Source organism: Bos indicus x Bos taurus, chromosome 9 (assembly GCF_003369695.1).
Source record: "Bos indicus x Bos taurus breed Angus x Brahman F1 hybrid chromosome 9, Bos_hybrid_MaternalHap_v2.0, whole genome shotgun sequence".
NCBI classification, from domain to species: domain Eukaryota; kingdom Metazoa; phylum Chordata; class Mammalia; order Artiodactyla; family Bovidae; genus Bos; species Bos indicus x Bos taurus.
In genome coordinates, this window is record NC_040084.1 from 104264241 (window position 1) to 104275419 (window position 11179).

Consider the following 11179-nt stretch of genomic DNA (forward strand, 5'->3'; position numbering starts at 1 on the left):
TTTCAGGCTCACAAACACACGTGAGAAACCGGGGTTACTAAGAGGAGCTGGTTCCAGGGCCGAGCCTGAAAGTAAGACACACCCAGGAACGTGGGGTGAGCCGGGGAGCCAGCAGGAATGGGAACCACCCCACCCTGAGCAGCAGTGGCCTGTGAGCCTCTGAATAACAGCTGCGTCTACAGAGCAGATGGGAAGGGAACTCTCGTCACTGCAGAGGACGATCAGTGGAAGGAGGATGGATCCGAAAGCCATCGTCGTAATGAGAGCTCTCCGCACTACGCTCGCAACCTTCCTGTAAGCCCAAAAGTATGTCCATATGAAAAGTTAAAGGAGAAGGCCTGAGGAAAAGTATGTGAGCCTCACCTTACTTACTGGTCTCACCACAGCCCCAGAAGGTGGCACGTGGAGCATGGGGTTGAGGTCTGCAGGCGGGCCCCTGGGTGGGGGTCACGCCGCTCGGGTGCTCCTCCAAACTCGAGAGCCAGGTCCAGCGCCAGCTTCACCCCTGCCGCAGGGACCCGCCTTTTCATCTCCTTGTCTCAGTCATCACTGCTCCTCCCTGCCTGGTTCCCAGCGGTCTCCCTGGAGGACGTGCCCCAAGGCTGATCATGCTGGGCGGCGCTTGTGCGGTGGATCACAGCTGGTCTATAAATACCCATGTGTTTGTATGGATGTTTTTCATCAATGTATCTAAATTTCCCATTGCAAATGACATAAACCCTGAAAGCTGAGGGACCATCTGGTTAGATGTCAAATTAAAACGTCAGACTCAGAAGGGACCCGGGGACACACGTGCCCAGACAGCCGGCAATCCCAGAGCTGCGTCTCTGAGTCTCCGTTTGCTCTCAGGCAGGCTACTTGTTTGCCCAGATAAAAGATGAATTTATTCCCTGATTTTACTAGAAGGTGGGGAAGATGAAAGTGAGATTATTTTTAAGTACATGGAGGTTCTTTCACGGAATGGACTTCACAAGAATCCCAGAAAATTACATATTCTTGAAAATAGATACGCATTTATTATCCAAGTCAGGTCACTTCTGAAGGTGAGAGGAAGCTATGAATGACTCCAGGTTAACAAGAGTCAACGGGTCTGAGTTTACCCCACTTTTTCACCAGATCCTATAGACTGTTGAAAGAAACCTTGGCGACCTCACTTATTCCAGAATATGCTGCTACCCCTTAGAGGAAGCAGGGGGCAGTTTGAAGGCAGAGGAGGTTTAGAAGCCTAAGTCTTCCTTGGCCACACTTGGGCTTGATGCTGACATCTCTCCGTGGATGAGGTCACTCTGTTGGAGTCCCTCCTGGAGCAGTTATTCCACAATAACCAGCCAGAGCGATGGCGTGGATGGGTTTGTGTCTTGGGTGCAGGAGCCCCAGCCAGGTGGCTTCCCAGTACTGTCTGGCCTGATGTAGCTTCCTGGTCTCCATCCTCTATGCATACAAGGGTGGGCTTGAAGACTGACCATCCTCCGCAGGAAGAGTCCAGAAATAAATCCATCATGGTCACTGGGCAAAGGCAACCTCTTCCCTCTGACTGTTCCCTCTGACCCCAGAAATAAACCACTCCTCCCCAACACTAACTTGTCTTAGAGAGCTGACCATCTACACAGATCCTTCAGAACCACCGAACTGCTCCAGCGGTGGGGGTCTGTTAACTCCCATCTCATTCTCAACAAGAAGCTGCGTTTGTGACAAACAATGATGGCACTCAGGTGTGGAGCCAGATGCCCAGATCTGAACTGACTTTGCCCCTGACCAGCCCAGAGTAAGTCCACACCCAGGCCTCCGTCTCCTCGGCCATACAAGCAAGCCAACAGAGCTCCTGGGGGATCCATGAGACAATTCAGGAGGAGCAGGCACCTGGCAGGTAGCGACCGACCAGTCAGGAAGACAGGGTTTCTGTCCTTGCTGTTGTTTGTCCTGTGGCTGAATTTGCTACAAATAAACCCACAATCAAATGGATGGGTAAGTAGTATTCTAGGACCAAGAGCTTTTGCCATGGCAACACTGAAGTGCTTCACGGGTATTTAATCCAAAATGAGGCTTGTTCCAGTCCTGATGAAAGTAAGGCTCAGAGGAAGGTGACCAGCTCCAAGGCTCTCGGCTCTGACCAGACAGGAGGCGCAGAGGCTCGGGCCCCATGTTGCCCTGGAGTCCAGGGGCTGCCAGGAGCAAGACAGTCCACAGCAAGGCACCTGCCCCTTCTTCATCCTAATGGCAAATCCTGGAGGGCTCTTTGAGGGGCAGAGGAGCGAGGGAAGTTGCTCTTCATCAATCCAATGAAACTGCGCACGGAGCAGAGGCCGCGTCTGTCCTCAGGGTCTTACATGAGTGTGGGCGTCGCAAGTCTGCTTGGAGGAGGGGTGAGTAAACACACCTCTGGATGTTGTTCATAATATTTATTTTGGAAAAATATTTTAAAAAGGAATTTCTTCATTAACAAAACAGTAAAAAACTCAAATAACATTTGCACAATATTCCATAAATACATTTATATACAAAAAAATATAGTCACATTGACCCGAAGTGCCTTTGTACATATTTACCAAAAATTTAAATTATAAAAAATGAACATCACAAAATACTCAAGCTTTACAGATATCATGAAAAATATTTTTACAAGTCCAAAAAATAACGCACATTTTTTCCACCTAGAAAAACACATTTTTGTATCAAAAAGGACAATAAAGGCAGTGTTTGTGATTCTAATTCAAGAGAGGACTGGCTCATAAGAATCCAGAATACACACTTCAGGCAGCGCGTGCTTCTTACCTAGTGATCGAGTCCATTCGTTTAAATATATATTTTTTAAAAGCAACTGTCCATAGTGCAATGGAAACGTCCTAGAGGCAGAGCAGCGGCCGCGGGAGCGCCCGCCGCCCCCGGCAGGAAGAGGACCTGGCTTCCAGCAGCAGTCAGGAGCACGTCCGCTCCTCCCAGCAGCATCGTCGGGGCGACACCTCGGAAGTTCCTTGTTCTGCAGAAACGGAACTTGCCCCGTCACCTCCATGTCACACCTAGAGGGCCCAGGAGACAGGGGAGGTTATCGCGGCCGGAGGCCCAGTTCTGGCTCCCTGGCCGCAGGTGGGCCCCGAAAGCCCGCTCTGACCTCAGTGGCGATGACACACTCGTCCTGCTCCTCGGATATGACGTACACAGACTGGTACTTTGTGTCTTTTGAAGCAGAGTACACAGAGTCTGGCCTTTTTCTTTCAGACGCTTCTCCACTAGAGGGAAATAAAAGAGCCACAGTCAACACATGAAAACATTTTTGAACAGGAGAATGACCAGAGCTTGGAGGAACACCCAGCTGGCCCCCCTGCCCAGCCTGTCCTGCCCATCCCTCGGGTGTCGGGCGTCCTCCCCGGGATGGCCCCCCTGCCCAGCCTGTCCTGCCCATCCCTCGGGTGTCAGGGTGTCCTCCCTGGGATGGCCCCCCCTGTCCAGCCTGTCCTGCCCATCCCTCAGGTGTTGGGGTGCCCTCTTGAGCTGGCACCCCTGCCCAGCCTGTCCTGCCCATCCCTTGGGTGTCAGGGCATCCTCCCCGGGATGGCCCCCCTGCCCAGCCTGTCCTGCCCATCGCTCGGGTGTCGGGGCGCCCTCTCGAGCTGGCCCCCCTGCCCAGCATGTCCTGCCCATCCCTCGGGTGTTGGGGAGCCCTCTTGAGCTGGCCCCCCTGCCCAGTCTGTCCTGCACACCCCTCGGGTGTTGGGGAGCCCTCTTGAGCTGGCCCCCCTGCCCAGCCTGTCCTGCACACCCCTCGGGTGATAGGGCGCCCTCTCCAGCAGGGCCCCTGACAAGCTGGCCTCCCCACGTGCCCCCTCCAGGCCGAAGCACTCACCCTCTGAGTGTCGGGGTGCCCTTCTCCTCCCCTGCAGAGCCTTGGGGCTGGCCCTTGGCATCGCGCACGCTGTGGGGCCCCGCCGTGGCTGCGGCGCCCTTAAGGCCCTGCAGCAGGTTGCAGCCCACGGCAGAGTCTCGGGCCGCGAGGCCGTTTTTCTCCGCGCCGGGCTCCACGTGGAAGTCTGCCTTCTTGTTGGTGTTCTTGATCTGCGTGGCCCCGATGACGCTGACAGAGATGTCCTTCTCCCGCTGGCGGTTGGCCAGGTTGTTCATGGTCTCTGTCTCTCCCCGGCAGGGGTCTGCAGGGGGCCGGCGCTTCTGCAGTCTCAGCCGCACGCAGACCACCGTGGCGGCGCAGCCCAGCAGCAGCGTGAGGACCAGCAGCACGCCCGCCCCGACGGCCACCCAGGGGAACGGGCCGGCCTGGCCCTCCACGTACTTCTCTGTGAGGTCCACCACCACGGGGCCCGGGGGCGGCTCGGGGAGCAGGAACTGGCAGTTGGGGCCCCCGTAGCCCCGGGCACACTCACACAGGTAGCGGAAGGCCCGCTCATGGCAGGTGGCCCCGTTGTGGCAGGGCGCGTGCTCGCACCTGCTGACGGGGGCACTGCAGTTCCTGCCCGTGTACCCGGGGGGGCAGGTGCAGGAGTACTCGTTCACGCCGTCCCGGCAGGTGCCCCCGTGGGCACATGGGGAGGAGGCACAGTCGTCCACGTTGTTGTCACAGTGCCTCCCAGAGAAGCCGGCCTGGCAGCGGCAGGCGTAAGCGTCGCCGAGGTCCACGCATTGAGCACCTGGGGCACAGACAGGGCGGCAGCTCGTCACCCGGGGACATCCTGGAGCACCTGCTGCCCCTGCCACCAGGCCGCACACCAGAGCAGAGACACAGGGCGGACCAGACAGAGGCCAGCACTAAGGCAGCACGCGGCTCATGCCAGCCCACGGCAGGGGTGGGCAGGGGGCGGGGTTCTGGTCAAAACCCGCAAATTACATAAAAAATACAGGCTGACACCTCCTGACATGCACCGAGCAAAGAGCTTCGCCTGCACTACTGAATTCATCCTCACAGCAAGCCAGCAGAAGACCCAGTTCACGGACGAGGAAACCAAGGCTTAAAGGGGATGGTGCCCTTGGCGTGGTTTCAGTTAGTGAAGAGCAAGAATCGAAACAGAAAGAAAGAGAAAAGAAGAAAGGCAGGGAGAGGGCTAGGGATGGGTCTTTGTCCTTCCAGAGCCAAGTCTGCTAACCCTCCCTGTTTTTCCTCTCTAAAGATGAAGCATTCAATGCCCTATTGGTTCAATGGCTGGAAACAAACCGGAGAGAGAGCTTGACCCCAGGACTGCCTGTGGAGCACACGGAGAGCAAAGCAAGGTGATTCCTCTCTTGTCCACAGTCACATCCAGTGCAGAAGTGCCCAAGATGGTCTGGACTGTCTGGGCCCAGCTTCCCCGCCCGTGAGTTTCCGTGGGGCATCCCGCCCACTCGTGGAGACCACGCAGCCTCACCAGCCAGCTCTGATTGGAGACTGAGCGGAGTTGGGCTGGCCCCCAAACATGCAGTGGCTGGGCTGTTGTGAGGGCGGACCCACAGACACTGGGGTCTCGAGCACCTGAGGAGCTGCAGGACCGCAAGCGAGTCACTGCATCTCTGCCTGAGCTGGTCCTGCAGGGAAGGAACACTCCTGCCTGCCTTTCTAGCTCCCTGGGTGTTTCCAGACTCAAGGATAAGACTTCTGTGCAGTTTCTCATTGTTCAGACAAAAGGGCTTCTGAGACTCAAGGCAGCTCACAGTGATGAACTCAGCTTGAAACTCAAGCCACACACTTCTCATTAATGTGGACCCGGACAGAGTCTCAGGTGGCTCCGGTGGCCCTCTTACCATTGGAACAAGGCGAGGAGCTGCAGGAATCCATCTTCTTCTCACAGTTAAAGCCGGAGAAGCCCCCAGGGCAGCGGCAGGTGTACCCGCCCTCGGGGTTGTCGGAGCACCGGCCCCCGTTGAAGCAGGGGCCGTCGGCACACACCATGGCACTCAGCTCGCAGATCCTGCCGTAGAAGCCGGGTGGGCAGGTGCAGGAGTAGCTGTTCTCAAGGTCCTGAGTAACGGAGAAGACGAAGAAAGCTTTCCTAGTCGCTCCCGTGACCCACACAGTCTGCCTCAGACCAGGCTCCCAGCTCACACAGTCTGCCTCAGACCAGGGCTCCCGGCCCCGGCGGGAGAGCCTGCGGCAGCTGGACTCACCGTGCAGCTCCCTCCGTTCCTGCAAGGCCCCGCGCTGCACTCGTCCACCTCCGTCTCACAGTTGGCCCCCGTGTACCCAGGCCGGCACGAGCATGTGTAGCTCCCTTGGCCCGTGTTGGTGCAGGTGGCCCCGTTCCTGCAGGGCTTATGGTGCGTGCAGTAGTTGAGGTCTGCGAGGGTGGAGACAGGAGAGGAGGAGAGATGCGGGAGACGTCCTCGCCTGTGACCGAGCCCAGGGAGGCCGCGGGGGCGGAAGCTTACCCTGGTTGCAGAAAAGGCCCCCCCAGCCCTCCTGGCAGTTGCATTGCCAGGGCTGCCGGCAGGTGCCGTGGAGACAGCCTGGGTACCGAATGCACTGGTCGCAGTACCGGCCCTGCCAGCCCACTCTGCACCTTAGGAGAGAGGAAGGTCAGTGGACACTGCTGCTGGGTTCACACAACCCCTTTCCCAAGCACAAGACGTCACCTCCAACAGCATCAGCGCTGCTGGCCCTCGCGAGGCTTGGCGGCCCTCGGGATCTCTAAACCCCAAGGACAGCTAAATCCTGCCTCAAAGGGTCTGGCTCTGGGCATGAGGGTCAACCAGGGCAGCATGTCTAGGTGATTCTAACCTACTAAACACTCTCCTTTTCTCTGCCAATTCTTTTAAAATCTCATCTGTAAGTTCCACAGCCACTGAGTAGCTTAGGTGAATGACTGCTGCTGCTGCTGCTAAGTTGCTTCAGTCGTGTCCGACTCTGTGCAACCCCATAGACAGCAGCCCACCAGGCTCCCCCGTCCCTGGGATTCTCCAGACAAGAACACTGGAGTGGGTTGCCATTTCCTTCTCCAATGCATGCGAGTGAAAAGTGAAAGTGAAGTCGCTCAGTCGTGTCCGACTCTTAGCGACCCCATGGACTGCAGCCTACCAGGCTCCTCCGTCCATGGGATTTTCCAGGCAAGAGTACTGGAGTGGGGTGCCATTGCCTTCTCCATAGGTGAATGACTACCTTGATCCAAAAACTGTCCAGGTATGTATTAAGTAGAAACACCAGAAAAACAGCTCCCCCACACCGCCAACAGCTAGTCTTACCTGAGTTTTTCAAAGGATCATCTAGAGACACTTTGCTAATACACTAGGTGTAAAAGGACAACAAGAAAAAGAAAGAAAAATGCAACTTTTGCAAACTTACTTGCATTCCCCTGGCTTGTCACAAAATCCGTGCTGCTCATCGCACCCTGGCAAACAGATGGCTGCAAGAGGAAAAGCCACAGGGTCAAGCCCGCCAGAGTGCTTCCAGCATGAGGGGGCTACGAGCTGTGCCCAGCGAGCCAGCGAGCCCGCCGGCCCTGGCATCGGACTTGTTGGACTTTACTCAGCGAGAGGAGCATTCTTCTTAACACAGCAGCTCAAGGACAAAAGAGCTCGGAAGCCCCCACCCCCACAGGCCCCTTTTCTTCTAAGAGAGGGTCAGAAGTCCTTCCCCCTCCTCCTCCCCCACTTCCCAATTCTATGCACAAAGCTCCACCTCTTAATACCCAGAAAGTGTGTGTGTAGATAAGGGTGGACAGCTGGTATGCAGAGTACCAGGGCAAGACAGCTGCTCTATTGTCTGTTCTCTCCCAGCAGCTGCCCCAGTGCAACAATACCAGCCTCCCCCTCACACCCCATGCCCCCACCCCTCACACACACCCCTAGCATGTACACACACACACACACACACACACACACACACACACACACGCACGTGCACCCTTTCCGCCAATGGGAGCAGGCGTGCGTCCCAGCCGCCTATCCCCGGAGAGATCTAATCGATGGCACGCGCGAGCTGGGGGCAGGGAGAGACTCCAGTGTTTGAATAAGAAGAAAAAAGTTTAAGTTTATGGCTACCCCACGGCGAAGGAGAGGGCGGGTAGCCAGGAGGGAGGCAGCAGGCAAGCCTGAGGTCCCGGAGAGGGGGGAGCCTGGAGGCTGAGGCTCCGGGCTGGTTTCCTTCTCCTGGCGTGGAGACTCATTAACGAGCCGCCCCACAAGTTTTCAGGACAACAGAGCCAGCTCGGGCCAAGGCGAGCTCAAAGGAGCCGAAAGCTGAGCGGGCTGAGCAACCATGACGCTGGAGGCCGGACCAAATCAGAACTGAGAAAGTGCACCTCCCAGGGAGAGGTTCTACCCTACAGGACTCTGGGCAGGAGGAAGACGCCCTGGGGTTTCTGGGGGTCTCCCCTCCCGGCTCTGGGGAGACCTGGAGTGGGGGGGCAGTGAGGCACCTGGGGTCCAGCTGAACTAGGCCCAGGAGTCCCGCAGCCCTCCCACAGCCTGCACCTGTGAGGATACAGAGCTGTGGGCAGGCAGGGCCGGAGTCACTCGTGTGAAGGCATTTCCTTCCCGGGCAGTGCTCTGTGAGCACCCCACAACAGGGCAAGTGGGCCCCTCCCCAGGCAGAGCTGGCAGACTCACGTCCTCCTCAAGTGAAACTGTCACAAACAGTGGGATGTTTTTAAATACACTGGCTCTGCAGAGAGGCCGAGCACACTAACTCCGGAGAGAATGAAGCACTCTTCAATGAGACGCTGTCTCGCAAAGAGAACTCCTTTGGTAAAAGCATGCCCTGCACACAGCCTCCTCTCTGTTCCTCCCTTCCTTCCTCCCTCCCTTCCCTTTGGCTTACTTCCTGACCCCTGGCCCTGTGTCCAAAATCCTCCCTGATTAAGAAAGGCAGCTTCCCATTGCGGAAGTTACAACGTCTGAGTCGACCCCAACCCGCCTCTGGCTGACTGTGAAGTATCAGCTAATCTCTCTGGCTCCCTGGCCCAGTTTCCACCTCCCAGAACGTCTCCCTGGGGCTAAAATCGCAGGATCCCAGCAGCCCAGAGAATATGCCCCCCTGCTCAGGAGTGCAGGCCTGGGGGAGCAAGCTGAGGGCGGTGGCCTCCCTGCCCCGGACTCACGTTCTGTGCAGTACTGGCCCTTCCAGCCGGGGTTGCAGACTTTCTCCCCTCTCTCCCCGCAGGTGAAGTGTCCAAAGGCGTCATCTCGGGGGCGGCAGAAGACGGAGCAGCCTTCCCCGAAGTAGTGCTCATCACACACAAAGCGGTAGGAGTACTTGAGGTCTGTGCGGCCGCTGCTGTGCAGGTCCTGGGACCACTCCTCCCCAACCGCCAGGTGCCTCTGTGTGGCCAGGCGGCTGATAAGTCTTTCTGGGTTCTCTGCAGAAAGAGGACGCCCAGTTGGTTCTGGCCGAGAACCCCGAGGCTTGGGGAACTGGGGAGAAGGAAAGGATGCCAGGCAGGGAAGCTTAACCCTTCTCCTGGACCTCCCAGAGGAACGACAGAATGAAAGGTGTAGACACTTGTTTCCAGGAAGGTTTGAAGTCAAGTACATACTGACTAGGGAAGCAGTTCACGTAGTTTAGGAGTTTGGGGGGATTGTTTTTACCTGTTGCAAGGTCATCAGGAGAATCTGTGTGGAGAGCTTCAATGATCAGAGAGAAGGTTCCCTGGAGGAAAAACGGAAAGACAGAAGACAAACCAGAACTGTTTACAAAAGAATCAAAGGATTTCGGGCAACCCAGTGGCTGCAGATCCGTGCGCAGCGTGTCCTGGGGAGGGTCTGTGTACCTCTCTTGCCTGATTTCACTTTCCTTAAGCATATGGAACAACTTTCAAGAGTGGTTTCCTGATACGTTTTTTCAGTCTGTTAATACAGGATATCGCGTTTGAAAGAAAAAAAGAAGACCGCGGAGCAGGCGGGGCTGGAGGGGCTTGTGTGCAGTCTTCTGGGGAAGAAGCCAGGGAGAGGCGCTGGGGGCTGCCAGGCTGCGAGGGCGACTGACAACCGACCGGTCCAGGAGCTGCGGAACTGGGACTCTCCCACGTGAAGGGGTCCTTTCAGCTCCGCGGCTCTGCGCGCAGACCGGACACGGAAATGTCCCGGGTCCTCGGCCTCTCCGCCTCACTCTACCCTGGCTGTCACCCCGCGCACCACCCCCTCGCCGCTGCCACCGGCTGTAAGTCACCCGGGCGTGGAGGCTGCGCCCCAGGGCCCCGCAGAGCGTGGCGCCCACCGGCCCGGGTCCCCCCGCGCCCCCCGCCCTGCGCCCCCGCCACGCCGGGGCCTCCCGGCCCTTCCCGCCCGCCCCGCACCCGCAGGTGCGGCGCTCACCGGCCAGGTGAAGCCAAAGGGGAAGCGGATGGGGTTGCTGAAGGCGGGGTCCGCGCCCGCGCCGTCCGGGAGGCTGAAGGAGTCGATGCCCAGCACCGGGGTGACGGCGCTGCCGTAGGTGCAGGGCGGCTCGGGGGACACGCTGGCCTGGTAGTGCTTGAGGCACACGCGGAAGAAGGTCCTGCAGGCGCACGGCGGCGGCCCCGCGCCCCCGCGGCAGCAGTTGCGGTTCCCCAGCAGCCCCTTCTTGTTGACGAACTCCTGCAGCTTCAGCTCGAACACCCCGGAGCTCCAGACCTGCGGGCGAGCCGAGGGTGTGGGGCGCCTGGCGCGGGGAGCCCGCCCGGCCGCATCCTGCCCTGGGCACTGCCCCCCGCGCGGCCAGCTCCCCGGGGTCCGCCCCCCGACGCCACAGGCCGCCGGGGCGCCCGGCTGACAGCTTACTCGACGGCGCGGCCCCGGGGGCCCCGCGTGGCACCTTACCTGGCACAGCAGGGCCGAGAGTACGGCGAGGGTCAGGGCGCACCGCCCGCCCATGGTGCACCGCCCGCGGCGCTGGCTTTCCTCGCGTCCCCCCGCCTTGTCTTCCGAAGTCGTCAGGGGACGCTGGAGGAGGAAGGTGTCCCCGGGAGCTCGGGCAGGAAAGCACTGCCGCTCTGCCTCGGGCCGAGATAATCCGGACTTCTCTCCTGAAGGGTCCGGCTCCGGCTCTTTCGGAGGCCGAGGTTCCTTAGGTCCGCCTTGCGGAGGCGACAGCGACCCCGGGGATGCGCGAGAGAAAAGGGGGGGAGGGTCTCCGGAAAGCAGCTCCTGGCGCGGCAACTTTCGGTTTTCCCCTCTTTCTTCCAAAGCCCAAGTAGGTAGGGGTCGTCTGCTTCCTGGTTTTGTCTCAAGCTTGTTGGCAGGGAAAAAAAAAAAGAAAGAAAGAAAGAGGGGAGAGAAAGCGTCCAGATAT

The 11179-nt window shown here is 58.4% G+C and overlaps 1 protein-coding gene across 1 annotated transcript; it reads right to left on the minus strand.

Moving 5' to 3' along the window:
• Nucleotides 1-2384: 2384 nt before the first annotated feature.
• DLL1 (delta like canonical Notch ligand 1) lies at nucleotides 2385-10919 on the minus strand. Its single transcript, XM_027552115.1, has 11 exons — nucleotides 10708-10919; nucleotides 10225-10521; nucleotides 9499-9559; nucleotides 9012-9269; nucleotides 7256-7316; nucleotides 6346-6476; nucleotides 6085-6254; nucleotides 5722-5938; nucleotides 3842-4637; nucleotides 3110-3227; nucleotides 2385-3017 (listed from the first exon to the last, which is right to left on the minus strand). Exons 1-11 carry the CDS (start codon nucleotides 10759-10761, stop codon nucleotides 3012-3014), a joined length of 2169 nt encoding a protein of 722 aa, XP_027407916.1. The 5' UTR covers nucleotides 10762-10919; the 3' UTR covers nucleotides 2385-3011.
• Between the last annotated feature and the right edge of the window lie 260 nt (nucleotides 10920-11179).

Bases quoted from the DNA above. Each gene is read 5' to 3' on its own strand.
- DLL1 (XM_027552115.1), bottom strand. From the start codon at position 10,761: ATGGGCGGGCGGTGCGCCCTGACCCTCGCCGTACTCTCGGCCCTGCTG. The intron at 7,317-9,011 runs GTGAGTCCGGGG...TTCCTCTTGCAG, and splicing joins GGGCCAGTACTGCACAGAAC to CCATCTGTTTGCCAGGGTGC. The intron at 5,939-6,084 runs GTGAGTCCAGCT...TCCGTTACTCAG, and splicing joins GGAACGGAGGGAGCTGCACG to GACCTTGAGAACAGCTACTC.